Here is an 18,208-nt window from a genome sequence, read left to right on the forward strand (position 1 = left end):
ATATATATATATATATATAAAAGGACAGACATGGTAGGAGATCCTGGGAAGTTCTGTGAGTATGGATATAGGGTCCTAAGTGGAGCCTGTGAAGGCTTGTTGATGCAGAGCTGGAAGCGACATCACAGGCCATCTAGTCTAACATCATTATTTTATAGAGGCAGAAACCAAGACCCAGGGAAGCCAAACAGTTTGCCCAGGTGGCAGGTGGCAGAGCCTAGGTTTGAATTCAGGTCTTGTGACTGGAGAGTCAGTGACTCGTTCCCTGGACCCAATGTCTTCCCTGATAAGCTTATTTGTTAATCACACAGTCCTACGAGACTTAGTGCCCTCGGGATGCAGAAGTGAGGTGGGCATGGGGAGGTGGTTGCTCCCAAACAGGTGAGGTGAGGCTTTAAGAGAGCTGGACACAGGATGGCATCAGGGCTCGCTGCCCAACCCAACCATCATCCCAAATCCTCAGGCACATGACTGCCTCTCCTGCTTTGGAGACCACTGAGGCCATCTGATTTAGAGGAAGAACATCAAAAATAACCATCTTGAAGATGGAAGAAAAAAAAAACCACTTGTAAAAGCAACTTAGGAGAAAGCTCTAGGTCTGGACTGAGAATCCTGGCTCTGCCACTTTCTACCTTTGTGTGTGAGTACCTGTACAGAGTATCCTGAGGCATGTTCCCTGGTACTCGGTTTTTGGCACCTCCCAAATTCCATCTCCTGCTTCTTTCCTCCTAATGTAAGCAGGCTGGAAGCCTGTGCTTGAGCGACTCATGGGATCCTGAGGAAAGAGCTGGTCGGGTCTGTGTGGCTGCATACACACACCCACACCAGTGCCTGTCTCTCCCCTGCAGAATGCCCAGAGTGGACCCCCCAAGCCAGGGCTTGCGGAGGTCAGCCAACCCCTGGCTGGAAACCTGGAAGAGGAATGCCGCTGGAAGCAGTACCTGGAAGATGAGCGGATTGCCCTCTTCCTGCAGAATGAAGAGTTCATGAAGGAGCTGCAACGGAACCGTGACTTCCTCCTTGCCCTGGAGAGGGGTAGGAGACTGCGGTGGCGGGGGGAGTGGAGGAGTACTTTGTGTGTTTCATGAATTCCCCACAGAGTGTATAATAGGGCAGTTCGCATGCGTGGATGGAGCCCCGAGGTTCTTAACTTGGGGTTCATGAACTTGTTTTTGTTTAAAAAATAATTTGATAACTATATTTCACTCAATTTGGTTTCCTCTGTAACCTGACATTTTTTAAACCTTACCTTCTGTCTTAATAGCAATTCTTTTTTTTTAAAAATAATAACCCTTACCTTCTGTCTTATGATCAAAACTAGGTATTGGTTCTAAGGCAGGAGAGTGGTGAGGGATAGATAATTGGGTTTGACTTGCCCAGGGTCACACAGCTAGGAAGTTTCTGAGGCCAGATTTGATCCTGGTCCTCTCAACTCCAGGCCTGGCTCTCTATCCACTGTGCTACCTAGCTGCCCCTGATATATTTTATCTTGGACATTTAAAAATATTATTCTGAGGAAAGGGCCGTAGATTTCTTTAAACTGCCAAAGAAGTCTAGGACACCAAGATGGCAAAGACTCCTTGCTCAAGGCAGACCTTCAGTCTATCTACCTCTCCTTCTGGGCATCCAGCCTGGGAGGTCAACTGATGGGATTTCTTTTCTTTTCTTTTCTAGATCGATTGAAATATGAGTCTCAGAAATCCAAATCCAGCAGCATGGCTGTCAGTAATGACTTTGGTTTTCCATCCACTGTCACAGGTGAGCCCCATTGGCCCCAGCCCCCTCTCCTGCCCAAGGTCCAGTCTGGACAGAGGCCTTCCAAAGAAGCGTCCCCCGTCCCCTGCCCAGCCCCAGCTTTCTTGGCTAGCCATTGCAGGTCAAAGGGAGGACAGAGAATAAGGAGCTCTTTCCTTATTAAGAGAGGAGGGAAACCTTCTTTTGATCTTTGAGAACTAGGTCTAGGAGTGAGGAAGAGGGGACTGAAATTATTCTTCTAATTCGAGGGAGGGGAGTTTAGAGTGGGGCTGGGAGAAAAAGAGAGAGCAGAAGCAGAGACACAAGTTAGACACGAGGGCCCCCGAGCACATTCCTGTATATGGAGCAAAGAGGATAGAATGAAGAATGGCGACGGGAGTATAGAAATATGAAAGGCAGGGAGGCTACTTCCTAGTGCCTCCTGCTTTCCTTTTACACAAAGAAGTAAACCCTTCCTGAGAAACACATTTGCTCTTCTCCTGGTGCTCCATTTTAGCCAGCTCCCCCTCTGTATTAAACCTAAGGTCCTTGACCCCAGGACTGTCTAAATCAAGGATTCTTAATTTAAGGTCCATGAATTTGCTTTTTTTTTTTTTTTTAATATTTCAGTGATCATTTTTGTTCAGTCATTTTTCAGTTGTATCCAACTCTTTGTGACCCCATTTAGTGTTTTCTTGGCAAAAAACTTGGTCATTTCCTTCTCCAGCTCGTTTTACAGATGAGGAAACTGAGGCAAACAGGGTTAAGTGACTTGCCCAGGGTCACATAGCTAGGAAATATCTGAAGCCAGATTTGAATTCAGGAAGATGAGTCTTCTTGATCCCAGATCTGGCACTCTAACCACTGTCCCACCTATATATAATATATTAAATTATATATATGTATAGACATATATAATATACTAAATTATATATGTATGTATATAATATGTACATATTATTTACTATATTTCAATATAATTTATTTTTCTATGTATTTAAAAACATTCTTCTAAGAAGGGTTCCATAGACTTCAACTGCTTTCCAAAAGGGTCTAGGACACAACGAAAAGATTAAGAATTCTTGGCCAGGGAGCAGCTGGGTGGCGCAATGGATTGAGAGCCAGGCCTAGAGATGGGAGGTCCTTTGTTCAAATCTGCCTTCAGATGCTTCCTAGCTGTGTGACCCTGGGCAAGTCACTTAGCCCCCATTGCCTAGCCCTCACCTCTCTTCTGCCTTAGAATACATAGAATTGATTCTAAGGTGGAAGGTGAGAGTTTAACAACAAAACAAAACAAACATATTACTTGGCCAAGGAGACAAAGGATTCACTTCATAGTTGACCAAGGCTTTTTTAAACTGTGTGACCCTGGGAAGGTCATCTGAGTCTTGACTTGCTTCACCTTGTGTACTAGCCTCACAGAGTTGTTGGGAGGAAAGTACTTTGTAAGCTCTTTTATTTATTCATTATTTAAATTAATTAAAAAACCCCTTACCTTCTGCCTTAGTATGGAGTGGAAAGGACTAGGCATTTAGGGTTAAGTGACTTGCACAGGGTCACACAAGATGTGTCGGAGGTCAGATTTGAACCCAGATCCTCCTGACTCCAGGCCTGGCACTCTTGCCACTGTGCCACCCAGCTGCCCCTATTTATGACATTATTAATGTGTGTACTAAAAGCCAGAATATGTCTTGTTTGGGCCCCACAGTCTGGGAGCCCTTATTTAATATCGGCATCCCCCGCCTCCGGGGCTGTCCTGCCTCGGTGGAAGGGTAAGCGGCTTCTGCCAGGGACTTCCTCTGCTCAGGGGTGAGGTGGGGGAGGGCAGAAGGATTGTGCTCTAAACGGATCCCAGCTCGGAGAGAGAAAATCCAGGAGAACTGATTAGTAAGCAGAAGGTTGAGGAGCTTAGATAGCGCCCCAGATCCGTCAGGGTGTTTTAACGACCCTTCTGTCCTTGATCCCCAATTAACCCGAGGCAGCAGGGCTGCTGAGAACTTGGGAGTGACCTTGGGGAGGGACTTAGGGGGCAAGGTGGGGTTTGGGGGGCCCACGTGGGAAGGACTGTGGCGAGGCAGGAGAGGCAGAAGTCCAGGTGGCCCCCCTGACGTAGCCCCTTCCTCTGTCCTCCCTCTCCTCTTGTCTCCGACGCTGCGGTCCTTTCAGAGGACGTTGCTCTGGGCCACCTCCCCATCGCCCCTCAACCAATTAGTATGAAGTAGAGAGTGGGGGGCAACTTCTCCTGCCCTGGAAGAAAGACTGTGAACCGGGAGGGGCTCGTGCCTTCAGGGTGGAGGAGAAGGAGGGGAAAAGGAATCAGAATTTGTGGTTTGGAAGGCACTCTTTGCTGTTTAGTCCACCCCATTCATGAAAGGGATCCCCGCTTTAGCATATTTGGGAAGCCATCGCTCACCGTGTCCATGAAAAGCCTTCCAGCAGCTCCCAAGGAGCCCCCTCTGCTTTTGGATAGCTCAGTTTTTTTAAACCCTTACCTTCCTTCTAAATTAATATTCCGATGATTATTAATTAATTTTTTATTAAAATTATTATTGCATTATTGATTCTAAATCAATACTCTGTATTGGTTCCAAGGCAGAAGAGTGGTAAGGGGGCTCGGCAATGGGGGCTAAGTGACTTGCTCAGGGTCACCCAGCTAGGAAGTGTCTGAGGCCGGATTTGAACCCAAGACTTCCCCATTCTATCTCTCAATCTACTGAGCCACCTAGCTGCCACTACACAGTCCATTTAAGGATCCTTAGACTATCTCCTGGCTCCTCCTCAAGCCTGCCTGGGGAGGAGTGTCTGTCCCCCAGTGTCTGGGAGAGCCCCAGGTTCTCCATTCACCCCGGCTGCCTTGCAGGTGATGCTGCCTTGGGAGCCAGTGAAGCCAACCCTGCTGTGTCTGAAGATGCCTTATTCAGGGACAAGCTGAAGCACATGGGGAAATGTGAGTGTCCCACTTGGGGCAGCAGGGTGGAGTGCCCAGGATTTGGGGCTCAGGGACTCCCCTTGCCGAGGTCGGGCACACATGGGGGTGGGAGGGAGGGGCAGGAAGAGGGAGACAAGTTTTTGCCCTAAAGTTAACTCCTGATTATTTGTAGGGAGGTGTTTTGTTTTTTTAACTCTTACCTTTAATCTTAGAACTGATACGTTCCAAGGCAGAAGAGCAGTCAGGGCTAGGCAATGGAGGGTAAGTGACTTGTCCAGAGTCACACACAGTTAGGACGTAGCGGAGGCCTCATTTGAACCCAGGACATCCCATCTCCAGGCCTGGCACCCTATTCATTGTGCATTAGTTGTTCCTGTAGCAAGGTTTTAATGCCAGGCTGGCTTCCACTGGTGGTTTTTCCCCTTTCCCACCCCAGTATTTCCTGCACGCCCGCTAATCAGCATGTAGGGAATGCAAACTCATGTTCTTCATCTTGGGCCAAACAGCCAGACATGCTCAGGAAAGCAAATCGGTGGCTGCTGCCAAGCCCCTCCCTCTCCTCCACCCCCCACTCTCCACCTGGTCCCCGGACAGAAAAGTCAGACCTTGCATTTCTGAGTGCAAAAGGAATTTTGTTTAAAAAAAAAAAACACCAAAAAAAAAACCAGATCCATGGTTTCCAGTGATCTGCCCCACACCTCCCCTTCCTTCCTGTGCAGTTTTAAAAGTCCTTCCTGACCCTGGCCCCCGGCTGCCCGAGGGAGGGTGCCGTGCCCCCTCCCCCAGCTCCTCTCAGCCTTTTCCAGGGTAGGCTGTGCTCCCCGGGGGGCACGCAGCCCCCCATCTCCCTCCTGTGCCCCCAGCATACAGAGTCTGGGTGATTCAGGCTCCATTTCAGGGAAGATCAGGGATTAGTCATGGAAATCCTAGAACCAACCCTGCTGGCTTGGGAGGGAGGAGGAGGAAGGAGGGGAAAGACACTTGGTTTGTTCTGGAGGAGTTAGGAAGAGGAATGCCCGGATCTTTGGCTTCTTGTTTGCCACGGCCTCTGGGGCGTCCTGTGCTGCCCCTGCTGGCCAAGTTTCACATAGCATCTCTTCTTCCTTAAGCAGCAGCTGTCCCTGTATCCTCTTTGACCCTTTCACCTTCTGGCAGTCTCTCCCCACAGCTCCTGGCACTGCCCAGTGCCCTCTCCCTCCCCTAGCCTTTTGCCCTCCCCTCACTTTCTGCCCTGGGCCTTTCTTCATTCTCCTAGACCCTTTCCTCATTCCCAGTACTGTGCCCTGCCTCCTTTCTTTTCTCTGTGCCCTTCTCCTCCTCTCTTATCTCTGTGCCTTCCTCCTTCTCTTCTTTTAGTCCTATGCCCTCCTCCTCCTCCTCTCTTATCCCTGTGTCCTCTTCCTCCTCTCTTAGCCCTGTGCCCTCCTCCTCTCTTAGCCCTGTGCCCTCCTCCTCCTCCTCTCTTATCTCTGTGCCTTCTTCCTTCTCTTCTTTTAGCCCTGTGCTCTCCTCCTCCTCCTCTCTTAGCCCTGTGTCCTCTTCCTCCTCTCTTAGCCCTATGCCCTCCTCCTCTCTTAGCCCTATGCCTTCTTCCTCTCTTATCCCTGTGCCCTCCTCCTCTCTTAGTCTTGTGCCCTCCTCCTTCTCCTCTCTTAGCCCTATGCCCTCCTCCTCTCTTAGTCCTGTGCCCTCCTCCTCCTCCTCTCTTAGCCCTGTGCCTTCCTCCTCTCTTAGCCCTGTGCCCTCTTCCTCTCTTAGCCCTGTGCCCTCCTCCTTCTCCTCTCTTAGCCCTGTGCCCTCCTCCTCTCTTAGCCCTGTGCCCTCCTCCTTCTCCTCTCTTAGCCCTGTGCCCTCCTCCTCTCTTAGTCCTGTGCCCTCCTCCTCCTCCTCTCTTAGCCCTGTGCCCTCTTCCTCCTCTCTTAGCCCTGTGCCCTCTTCCTCTCTTAGTCCTGTGCCCTCCTCCTCTCTTAGCCCTGTGCCCTCATCCCCCTCTCTTAACTCTGTGCCCTCCTCCTCTCTTAGCCCTGTGCCCTCTTCCTCTCTTAGCCCTGTACCCTCCTCCTCTTCTTTCCTAGATTTGTTCTCCCTTTCCTCACTTCCAGACCTATGCCCTCCCCTTCCCCAACCTGTACCTTCCTCCTCTTAGCCTTGCACCCTTCACTTCTCCTCTTGCCCTTTACTCTCCTCTTCTCCAAGTCCTCTTCATCCTTCTTCCCCCCAAACCTTGTACCTTTTATCCCCAGCCCTGTGCTTTCCCCTCAATCTCAGCTCTGTATCCCTTTCCCTCTGTATCCCTTCTGCAGCTAAACCGTATCTCTTCCAAAAAAGAGGAAACAAAGAAAATTCAGACTAGACTTCCTTCTTCTGGCCCTCTGGTTCAGAGAGGGTTAAGTCCCCAGGCCCCTCAGTGCCAACAAGAGTGGTTTACACTTCCCTGTCCCTCTGTTTTGCTCACAGCCACCCGGAGGAAGTTGTTTGAACTTGCCAGGGCCTTCTCTGAGAAGACCAAGATGAGGAAGACAAAGCGAAAACAGTTATTGAAGCACCAGTCGTATCCTTCCTAGCTCCTCTGTGTATGCACGTGCACAAATAGAGGGTGTGAATGTGGGTTCTTAGAAAAATCTACTGGATTCTTTGTCTGCTTCCCCAGGTCATTCTGGGGTACCTAGCCCTATTTCTCAGTCAGTTCAGTTCAACATTTGGTCCTTGGTTCTCACTTCTTACCAGTAATTCCCTCCTTTTATATTGCCTAGCACCAATGTTTGAATAGTGGGGAGGTGGTGAGGATAGGATGCAGGAGTGGAGATGAGCCAAGGGGCCATCTCACATCTTTTAAGGAAAACTTGAAGCCATTCCACAATCTGTGAAAATCTGTTCCTTTGAACAAATTATCCCATTTTCTTATTTCACCAATTGAAGTGATTCATAAACCTCTCCATTTCTTTTGAACATATTAGTGGGAAAATATGAGCATGCTGAATAAGGAATGAAGGTCCTTGAGAGTGTTATGAAAAGTGGGAGCCATAGATTGTATCATGGGAAGAGGGGACATCACGGCTCATACCAACCCCTGTGCTCTGTAGTCAATCACTTCTTCAAGGGAGAGAAGACAGGAGAACCTAAGTAGAGAAAACTCTGGCATCTAACCTGGGAGCCTGGTGGCTGGAGAGGACATGAGTAGGGAACTCGTAGTGGGTGGCTGGAGGGAACAGAGTGGGATGTGGACAGGAGCATGAGCCAGACAAGTGAGTGGTTTTCCTGAATGGAAGGGAAGGCTGGGAACGGCGGCATCTACAGCTAATCTCCTGGATGACATGGAAGGCCATGCCTGTGGTGAGAACTGAACTTCTGGGATTGAAAAGAGTGGAGGGGTAGAGGGGCAAAATCTCCAAAAGTAGAGTGCTGGCATTTATTAGTGTTGGCATTATCCAACATGGCCAGCTCCTTGAAACTGGTGATACTTAGCCAGGATCCTGGAAGGGTTTTGTGCACATTGCAAGGCTGGGGTTGCACAGAGAGATCAGAGAAGGAGCTGGAAAGGGATAATTAGTAGAAGCTTGCCAGCTAGCACCCAGAAGCAATGGGTAGACTATCCCCTCTTCTCCAAAGCTCCTCACCCTGCCTTCACACTTCCTTCCCTGAAGCACACAATGACAAAAGAACTGGTAAATTTGGAGTTAAGATCAAAGGGCCATAGGCACCTCAGAGGCCCTCTAGTCCAGCTCCTTCATTAGGCAGTTGAGGAAACTGAAGCCCAGGGAAGTTAAGTGTGTTACCCAAGTTTCCAAAGGCAGGAGAAAGATTTGAACCTAGGTCCTTTGACTTTAACCAGTGTTTTTCCCATAGTGCCATATTGTTTCCAGGGCTGATGAAGCTAGCTAATGGGTAGGAGAGGTGGGCCATAGACTTCCTCATCCCACCTGGGTAACCAGCAGACTGAGTAACATGAAAACCTTCGCTGGTGCCATTGGCTCCAAAACAAACATGGCGGCTCTCGTAGCTTGTGAGTTATCTTGAACTTCTAAGGCTTGGTTGGGCTAAGAAGTGCTTGCTGCTTCCTCCAAGACCACAAGCTAATCCCAACCCTCATACTTAGGCCACAAAGGTTCAGAAATACCTTGTTTGATGCCAATCCTGGAGTAATTGAGAACAGGGAACACCTTCAGGTGGAGGGATAGTTTTTGTTCTGGGGGTTTTTTGGGGGGGTTACAGAGGGAAGGAGAGGGGCCAGGGCTCAGATTTAGAATATAGAAGAGATGAGCTTTGTCTTTTTATGGAATCACAGAATTTAGAGTTGGGAGAATAGATAGTGGTCACTGAGTTCAAATCATACATGAATGGAACCCCTCCATTACATACGCAACAAGTAGTTATCCAGATACTGCTTGAATTCCTCCAAGGAGAATGACCCCAGCACCTCCCGAGGCATCTTACTGAATTTCCTTTTGGCCAATTCTTGATTATTCACTTTTATGGAAAGGGACAGAGGTATAGATAATGGCCATCTATGGATAATAGGAGAATCCTATGCAATGTAGCAGGGTTTGATTATTGGAAAGGACCTTAAGAGGATCCAAGACTTGAGGAAATGGGGTCCCATTGAATTTGAAATGTTTTTCTTCAGGCCACATATCTAGTTCATGGCAGAGCTAAATGACTAGACCCTAAGTCACTACAATAGTCACAAGATATAGATGAAATCATGGTGTGAAGTTAAGTCCATACCTAAGAACAGGATGCTGGGAAAAATGGAGGCATTACTCTTATCTAGTCTAAGAAGGCTACTTTTCTTTTCTTTTCTTTTCTCCTCTTTTCTTTTCTTTTCTTTTCTTTTCTTTTCTTTTCTTTTCTTTTCTTTTCTTTTCTTTTCTTTTCTTTTCTTTTTTTAAACCCTTACCTTCTGTCTTAGAACCATCACTAAATATTGGTTCCAAGGTAAGGGCTAGATAATGAGGGTTAAGTGACTTGCCCAGGGTCACACAGTTAGGAGATGCTTGAGGCCACATTTGAACCTAGGACCTCCTGTCTCCAGACCTGGGTCTCTATCCATTGAGCAACCCAGCTGCCTCAGGAAGATGTCTGTAAGAACTAAATTAATATCCAAAATACTTCAAGTATTATATTTAATAAGATTTATTAAAATTAACTTGATGCAAAAAGGAAACTAAAAGGCTAGAGTCAAGAGGGAGCTCACCCAAGCCGTGCACGTGGAAGAGAAAGAGAGGGAGAAGTTACAGAACTATATAAACAATAATGTAAAGACACATATAAATGAAAAGGGAAAAGGAATTTTGGGGCAAGGAAATAATTCTGGGAGATGGAGTTCAAGGGTTCAAGATTGTTTCTAATTACACACTTCTTAATGAGGTGGGTCTGCACCTGGGCTACAAATGATGGAGGAGGATGAGACTTACACAAGAACCTTTCTTTCCTTTCAGATGAAGACTTCCGGGCAAGGAAGCAAGAACCACTCAAGGAGGAGGAAGCACCCAGAGAAGGACAGTAAGAGGTGAGGGTTGGGGGGATGATGCTGTGTCCTCCCCAGGGCATCCTTCTGAGTCATCTCATATCATCTGAGAGTGCTGTAGTCAGAGGCAGAATCCAGCTGTGTTTTGGGTCTGTACCTGGGCAGCAGATTGTCAGTTTGAATCTCAGTTCTGTTTCTTGCTGCCTTTAGGCAGTCCTTTAACCTTTCTGGGTCTCAGTTTCCTCACATGCAAAAAGAAGTTCCTTTCTAGCTGTGCCCCTATAATCCTGTGACCCTCCTCTTCCCTCATAGCTTTAATTTTCTGGAGTTCTAGGACTCCACTTTTGGTCAACAGTTCACTAATTATTCATTCCCAAACCAAATATTTATTTAGCGCTTGCTCAGCACAAGGCTAGTTGCTATGAGAGATACAAAGATGAAAAAGCCATGGGCCCTGCTCCCTTGCATCTCACAGTTTAGGCCCCACAGGTCCACAAACAATCACAGCACAAAATAGAATGCCAAAGTGTGTCTGCATAGGCACAGAATGCCATGTGAGTCCAAAAGAGGGAGAGAACATTTCCAAGAAGAATCAAAAAAGACTTAATGGAGAAAGAGGCATATCAGCCAGGTCCTGAAGGATGGGTAGTAGGAATGGGGCCAGGGATTCCCTGCAAAGGGTACAGTGTGGACAGGGCCACAAAGGTGGAAAACCAGCTCTGCTTGAAGACCTTGAAGGCTTGGATGTCTTGGGCCATTCTTTTTCTTTTTGCTGCTGCAACTATTCTTTTTTTCCCTTCAATATAGCTGGCCTTTTGGGTGTGAAAAAGATGCATTGTTTCCTCCCTCCAGCAAGCATTTAAGTATTTCTTGAAAGAAACAGAGACAGAGACAGCAGCAATAGAAGGTCAAGCCCTGGGGAAGTTTAAATTCACAAAATTATAAGAGATCTCTGCTGCCATCTCAACCAACCCATACTTGGACAAAAATCCCTTCTGTGTCACACTGAACCGGTAGTCTTCCAGTCTTTGCTTTGCCAGCCTTCAGTGAGGAGGAACCCACTAGCTCCCGAGGCAACCCATGCTACTGTTGGACAGCTCTCATTGTTAGGAAGCTTATCCTGACATCAAGTCTATCTATAAATGTTGTTGCTTCTTTGAAATTTCTACCCATTGCTTCTGGAGCCAAGCAGTCGGATCTAATCTAAAAGTCTATTCTGTCCTTAATATGACAGCTCTTCATATCCTTGAAAACAATCCTTGTTTCTCTTTAAGCCTTCTCTTTTCCAGGCTAACCATCCCCAATTCCTTTAACCAATCTCAGTCTTCTCAAGAAGAAAAAAATGTCCAAACTTAAAACATTTAGAGGAGAGGTTCTTCACCTGAGGTCTTTGAATCTGTTTTTAAGATAACTATTTCAATATAATTAGTTTCCTTTGTAATCCTTTGGTTTTAATTTTTATGCTTTTAAAAATGTATTTGAGGAGGGATCCATGGGCTTTATCAGACTTCCAAAGAGGCCCATGACACAGAAAAAGTTTAAGAATCCCTGGTCTAGAGAACCAAGTTAAGGTAGCATTTTAGGGGCATCAATTCTCTTTGGGTTTAGTCACAGTTGGATCAAGGATCTGCCATCCAAGAGAACCACCTCTTTCCTGCTATGCCACAGCAGAAACTGATTCAGAAGTGTTCCTTTCTCTGCCAAGATTGGTTTTGTTTCTGGATTGTCCATCACCTTTAGCAGATGGGTAGCATGAATAGATTGTATAAACTGGAGCATGTGCTATAATGTTCTGTACAGACTTCATAAATGATGTGCTGCCCTTGTCCTTAGGAAGCTTAGATATGAAGAGATGATAAAATAACAATGCAGAGTACTAAGCAAGACCAGGGATACCTACAACCAGTCTGTGCAAGCACCACTCCTTGAATTTATACAGTTGTTTGACTTCAGCTGAATCCTCACTGCAGTTCAACAGTCATTTTAGTCATCTCTTCTTGACTTTATATCAGACTCTGCACTCTTCAATCTCCTTCCCCCCAGCAGATGATATGGCCTTCTATTTGTCTGAGACGGAACTCCTTTAACATGAGCTTCCTTTATGATCCTCTTATATATCTCAAAACATCTTTTATCTTCATCCATCCTCTTTCCTGCTTTTCTTTTCCTCTCACAGGAAGAAGGTCCCTTCTCTTTGCCAAGGCAAACCTTGCCCACTGTACCCTGATTCCATCTCTTGCTGTCTCCTCTAGGTCTCTCTCTCTTTCTCTCTCTCTCTCTCTCTCTCTCTCTCTCTCTCTCTCTCTCTCTCTCTCTCTCTCTCTCTCTCATATCTTTGGTCTCTCCCTCCCAACTGTTTCCTTCCTCCTTGCCCACCACAAACAGTGCTCAGATCTCACCAGTCCTAAAAAAGCCTCTCTTCATCTTTGCTACCCCTTCCACCTGGTATATTTTCTCTTTAAATTTCACTGCCAAAATTCTTAATTGTCACCAACCTTCACTCTCCTTTATGAACTCTTAATTCTATTTATTTGCTCCTTTATTTTATTTAATCTAACTTCCCAGCTTTCCACTTTGATCCAAGTCACTTGTGATCTTCTAATATTTAAACCCAATAGGCTTTTCTCAGTCCTTATCCTCCATGATTTCTCTATATCATTCTAAACTATTGACGATCTCTTCCTTCCTGAAATTCTTTTCTTGGCTTCACTACATGCCCCTGTTTCTTCTTCTACCTCTTAATCCATTCTTTCTTTTTCTCCCTTTTCTTCTTCCCCTCAAATGTGGGTGTTGACAAAGATTCCATCTTTGGTCTTCTTCTCTTCTCTTTCCATACTTTCTCCCATTGCAATTTCATCTACTCCCATGACCTCAATTATCACCTTTATGCCATTGATCCTCAAACTTACAATTTTAATGTAACTGTTCTCCCTCTCTCGTTCCCAGCAGCAAATTAGACATCTCTTCAGTTGGTAGACATCTCTCCCAAAGCTGAGAGTGTTTAAAAATGGACTTCCCATTGCCTTCCCCAAACCATTTCCTTCTCCTAATGGCCCCATCCATATTTTTAGGGAAACTACCATTCTACTAGTCACTCATGCTTAAAACCTCAAAGTCATCCTTGTTTTTCCCCTCTTTTCCCATCTTCTCAAGGCCTGTGGTAGTTATTGCCTTTACAAATTAGAGCCTATGTTGCCTTTAAAATTGATTATTATTTTAAAATTAAAAAAAAGTTTTAGTGATGTCTTTCTGTTTTGACATCATAGTCATTTCTGTATATTCCCTTTTCCCACCCAGTGAGTTTTCTGTTGTAACAAATAAAAAGCAACATCTCCTACTGCCTATGCAACATTCCATATTCTCACTGTCCTATCTCTCCAAGGAAAGGAAGGAGGTGAATTTCTTGATTGCCTCTCTGGAGCCAAGATTAGTCATTACAATTACTCAGCATTCAGCTTTAGTGGGTTTTTTCCTCTCCCATTTATATTATTGTTGTCATGTTTATTGTTTTCCTGGTTTTGCTTACTTCACTTTATACTAGTTATTACAAGTTTCCCCATGCATCACTGAATCCTACATATTCATTGTTTCTTTTTGGACAATTATATTCCTAATATTCCATTACATTTATAAGCCACGGTTTGTTCAGCTGTTACATAATTGATGGACGCCCACTTCATTTCTAGTATTTTGCTACCACAAAAGCTGGTGCAAACATTTTGGTAAATAATAGGGCCTTTATTATTTTTTTTTCCCTGTCTTTGACTTCCTTTGCAATGGGCTCTCTGGGTCAATGGATTTGGATTTAAAATTTTTTTTAATATTTTATTTTTCCTCAATTCCATGTAAAAACAATTATAAACTTCCATTTAAAAATTCTTTGAGGGGGCAGCTGGTTGGTTTAGTGGATTGAGAGATGGGAGGTCCTGGGTTCAAATCTGGCCTCAGATACTTCCCAGTTGTGTGACCCTGGACAAGTCACTTAACCCCCATTGCCTAGCCCTTACTGTTCTTCTGCCTTGGAACCAATATACAGTATTGATTCTAAGACATAAGGTAAGGGTTGAAAGAAAAAAATTCTTTGAGCCAAATTCTCTCCTTTCCTTCCTCCCCTCTTTCCCCCTTGAAATGGCAAGCAATCTGAGATAGATTTTATATGTGCACCAATGTAAAATAATTTTCAATATTAGTCATTTTGTTAAAGAAAACTTGAACCCCGCCAAAATGAAGAAAATAAAATATAGTGTGTTTCAGATGTGGATTTTTAAATACACACACACACTGTGGTGCAAAGAGGGTGCATAACATCCTTGCAGGCTTTGCTGCAGATTCTTCTGACAGTTGATAAGGGTTTTAGAATCTTGGGAAAGTGAGTTGGCCCTGGAACCAGGAACCAGGCCCTGGAACTGACAGAAGAACTCTGCAGCAAAGCCTGCAAGGCTGTTATGCACCTTCTTTGCATCACAACACGCATATTTACAAATTATTTCCCAGTAGAGTTGGACCCTTTTTTACCTTTTGCTCAAACTATCAAAATGACTTCATAACCCTTTTCCCAAACTAGTTTCTTTTCCCTGTTCTGTTCATGGCTACTAGAATGACCCTCTTAAGTTAAATTCTGCTTATGTTACTCCCCACTCAAAAACTTTCAATAGCTCCCTATCACCTACTGAATAAAATCCAATCTCTTACTCTTCTGCCCACCTACTTAAGACTCCAGCCAAGTTGGACTATTCATCTAATCTCCTGCTTCTGTGTCTGTTCTCATGCTGTTCCCTCAACCTAAAAATCCCTCCCTACCACTCTCATGTGTCTCACCTGTCAGAATATAACCCTATCCTTTAAAGCCCAGATCAAATACCACACTTTCCATGTGAAACTCAATAGATAGAAGAACCCTGGGAGATGGGGAGGCCACTGAGAGCTCTGACAGTTCCTGGAGAAGGGTCATCAAAGTCCTTTCTTTGTTGAATTTTATCCATTCTTTCACTGAGTCTCCTGCAGTTCTAGTGTTCAGGGAGACCCATTTAAGTAGTAGAGGCCGTTAGGAAATCCTTCTTTTTTCAGCCACTCCATCAAAACCCCCCCTCCTCTTTTTTTTTCCAGGTGCTGGAGTTCACCAGAGATGAAATGCCCTAATGGGGCAGCCAAATAGTGATGGCCTCTCCTTAGCTGCCCAAGCCTGCTGCAGTAAGACAGAGGGTGTGTGAGCATCAAGGCACCAAGTTTCTCCCTCCAGAGCACGCTCTGCTCCTCCGAAGCCTTGCTCCCAGCCACCTTCTGTCCTTCCCGTCTTGTGCAGGGTTTTGGAACTTTGGTATTGCCATATTGTGATTGGAGTAAGCATCTGGGGGCCCCCCCGCTAAGGGCAGCAGCCAATCACAGTTTTCTCTTTTAGCTGTGTTGTTTTAGGGGCAATGAGAGGAGGGGAACTTTCCCCTCCCTGGTTTTTTTTTTAATGTCTCTTTGTAGCCTTTTTGGCTTCCTTTTCCTCCCTCTCATCATCCCTCTCCCTAAAGGAGCAGGTCCAATCAATGGGAGGGCTGGAAACATAAAGCACAGACCCAAGTTTCTATATGGGCAAGAACAAAATGGACCCTTTTCTTCCCTCATTTAACCTCCCTCATTTCTCAGACTAGTCTAGAATCCACTGAAGGTTCTGAGATATTGGCTACTCCTTCCTGCCGCCCCCCCCCCTCAGCACCCTACTCCTTTCTTTTCCTGGGCCCCTGGCTGCTGTTTTTCAGGATGAAACCCATCTTCCATCCTTGTCTCCTTCCCAGAACTCTCTCAGGCACAGGGATGAAGAAACAGGATCTGATGGGATACTCACACCCCGATTGGGGTAGCAGAAAAGCACAGGCATGTTGTAATGATCTGATACAAAAGCCCTGGAGCCAACAAGTGGGAGTGATGGGAGAAAACCTATTGGACAGTAGTTTCCTGAGGATCTTTCTTCAGGAGGGTTGCCACCTTCCAGAGAAATGGTCCTGGGGGTAGCTCTAGAACTGGAAAGGACCTTAGAGATCATCTAATCCAACCCAATCATTTTCCAGATGAGGAAACTGAGGCCCAGAGAAGTTCATGGATTCATCCAAGGTTACACGAGCCTTTTGGGGTGGGTGGGAAAGGTGGGATTTGAACTCAGGTTCTATAACTCCAAATTCAGTATTCTTCCCATTATGCCATAAGCAAAAATATTGTTACTGGGAGAGCTATCGGCTGTCACGTTGGAGATGGGTAATGGTGGTGGTAGGGGATCCTCTGTAATCGTCTGGAGTCAGGACAAGGGCATGCTGGAGCATTTGCTTCTTTTACTCCTGTTGGGAAATAGAACAGGACAAGTTGTCCATTGTGGAGTCAGTGGAGGCATAGTGGCTCTGCTCTGAATTGATTACTCCTAAGTCTGGGATCTCTTGCCAGCCTAGATTGGTGTGGGAAAAGGGAAAGGAAGGGAGAGGTCCTCTAGGAGGGAATCCTAGAGTCTGCTTGGCCGTGCTGGTGGCCGGGGGAATGAAGGGGGGGTCCCTTTCCTCAGGAGAGCGCTGGCATGGAACACCTCTAGGTGCTGAAGGAGAAGCTTGGTGCCCATAAGCAGAAGATGTTGAACAGTGAGACCTTCAGAGCTAGAGAGAACAGTGGGGAAACAGCTGTTTTTTATGCAGGATGCAGGGCGAGGGGTGGAGTTGCCCTGGGTATCACCTGCTCAGCCTGAAAGCTGGCCTCGGAGCAGAAGTGCAGGCTGAGTCCTGTTTGGGGTGGGGAAGAAACCTGTTCTCAAGAGGAAGCTCTGCAGGGGGAGCCTGCCTCCCTACCCAGCTGCTCACTCACTCACTGGCCTAGGGAGTTCACTCTCTCTGTCTTTTCACACAGGGATGGGGAGAAGCTGATTTCAGGAATCAGGAAGCTTGGAAAAGAGTTTTTTAGAGGAGGGGCTCCCAGGTTCACGAAAGCATCAGATCTCTCTACTGCCCAGTTTAGGGCCTGGACTTCTTATTGTTAATGGTGGGATGGAAAGAGGAAGCTTATAGCTGATCTGAGGGAGCATCTGTTAAAATGATGAAATTATTCTCATAGTATTCTTTTCCCTAGTTGAGAGGAGGGCGGGGCAGGGAGAGAGAGAAATGAGAGAAATGAGAAAGAGGATAGAGAGAGATGGGAAAATGAGAGAATGAGAGAGGAGAGAGAGATATGAGAGAATGAGAAAGATGAGAGAGAAAGAAATGAGAGAATGAGAAAGAGGATAGAGAGAAATGGGAAAATGAGAGAATGAGAAAGATGAGAGAGAAAGAAATGAGAGAATGAGAGGAGAGAAAGAAATGAATGAGAGAGGGGAGAGAGAAATGAGAGAATGAGAAAGAGGATAGAGAGATGGGAGAATGAGAAAGAGAAATGAGAGAATGAAAGATGAAAGAGAGAGAGAGAGAGAGAGAGAGAGAGAGAGAGAGAGAGAGAGAGAGAAAGATAGAATATCTATGTATGTAGAGGGGCAGGATTTACATCCTCATGATTTCTCCAGCTCCATTCCCCAAGTTGCAGCACTTTCTTCCCCAGACCCTGGGGGGCCCAAAGAAGGAAGGATTCCACAGTGGGCGGCCCCCCTGGCCAGTGGTTGGGCCTGGAATGTGCTCAGGTCTGCTGGCTGGCAGGCCCAGGCCCTGGAATGTGCCTGCAGCTACCAGAGGGAGAAGAGCCGCTTATGAAATGTAACCAAGTTTGGAAGTGTGTGCAGAGGTTGCTAGGGGTGAAGCTGGAGTGGGGCCACAGGTAACAGAAGGCGTCTTGGCACGGGAATGAATAATTTACAGCCGAGGAGAAAGCTACCTTTTTTTCTCCTTTCTCTTTCTCTCCTCCCTCCCTTTTGTTCTTCTCCTCCCTTTCCCTCTTAGCCGCCAAGCTCTCCCACTCACCCAGGTCCCTTGCCCAGCAAAAATATCTGTTTGGTTTTGAGGTTCCCCCCGAGGCTTCCCTACCCCTTTGTGCCTTCCTTCTAGCTCTGCATGGATAAGGAGAAGAAAGCAAGGCTCCCAAGCTGACCCTTTCATCTAGAGGTCAACCCCCCCACCCCCCAGCCAGCC

The 18,208-nt window shown here is 46.2% G+C and overlaps 1 protein-coding gene across 1 annotated transcript in view; it reads left to right on the forward strand.

Annotated features, from left to right (window-relative positions):
- CUEDC1 (CUE domain containing 1) overlaps positions 1-17,302 on the forward strand; it is a 37,934-nt gene extending 20,632 nt beyond the window's left edge. The window contains exons 7-12 of the mRNA XM_044671957.1: positions 1,395-1,397; positions 4,613-4,681; positions 7,121-7,214; positions 7,938-7,996; positions 10,102-10,172; positions 15,237-17,302. Coding sequence (XP_044527892.1) covers positions 1,395-1,397; positions 4,613-4,681; positions 7,121-7,214; positions 7,938-7,996; positions 10,102-10,169 — 293 coding nt within the window. The 3' untranslated portion in view covers positions 10,170-10,172; positions 15,237-17,302. The remainder of the gene's footprint in view (positions 1-1,394; positions 1,398-4,612; positions 4,682-7,120; positions 7,215-7,937; positions 7,997-10,101; positions 10,173-15,236) is intronic.
- The last annotated feature ends 906 nt before the right edge of the window (positions 17,303-18,208 follow it).

Source organism: Gracilinanus agilis, chromosome 4 (assembly GCF_016433145.1).
Source record: "Gracilinanus agilis isolate LMUSP501 chromosome 4, AgileGrace, whole genome shotgun sequence".
Taxonomy (NCBI): Eukaryota; Metazoa; Chordata; class Mammalia; order Didelphimorphia; family Didelphidae; genus Gracilinanus; species Gracilinanus agilis.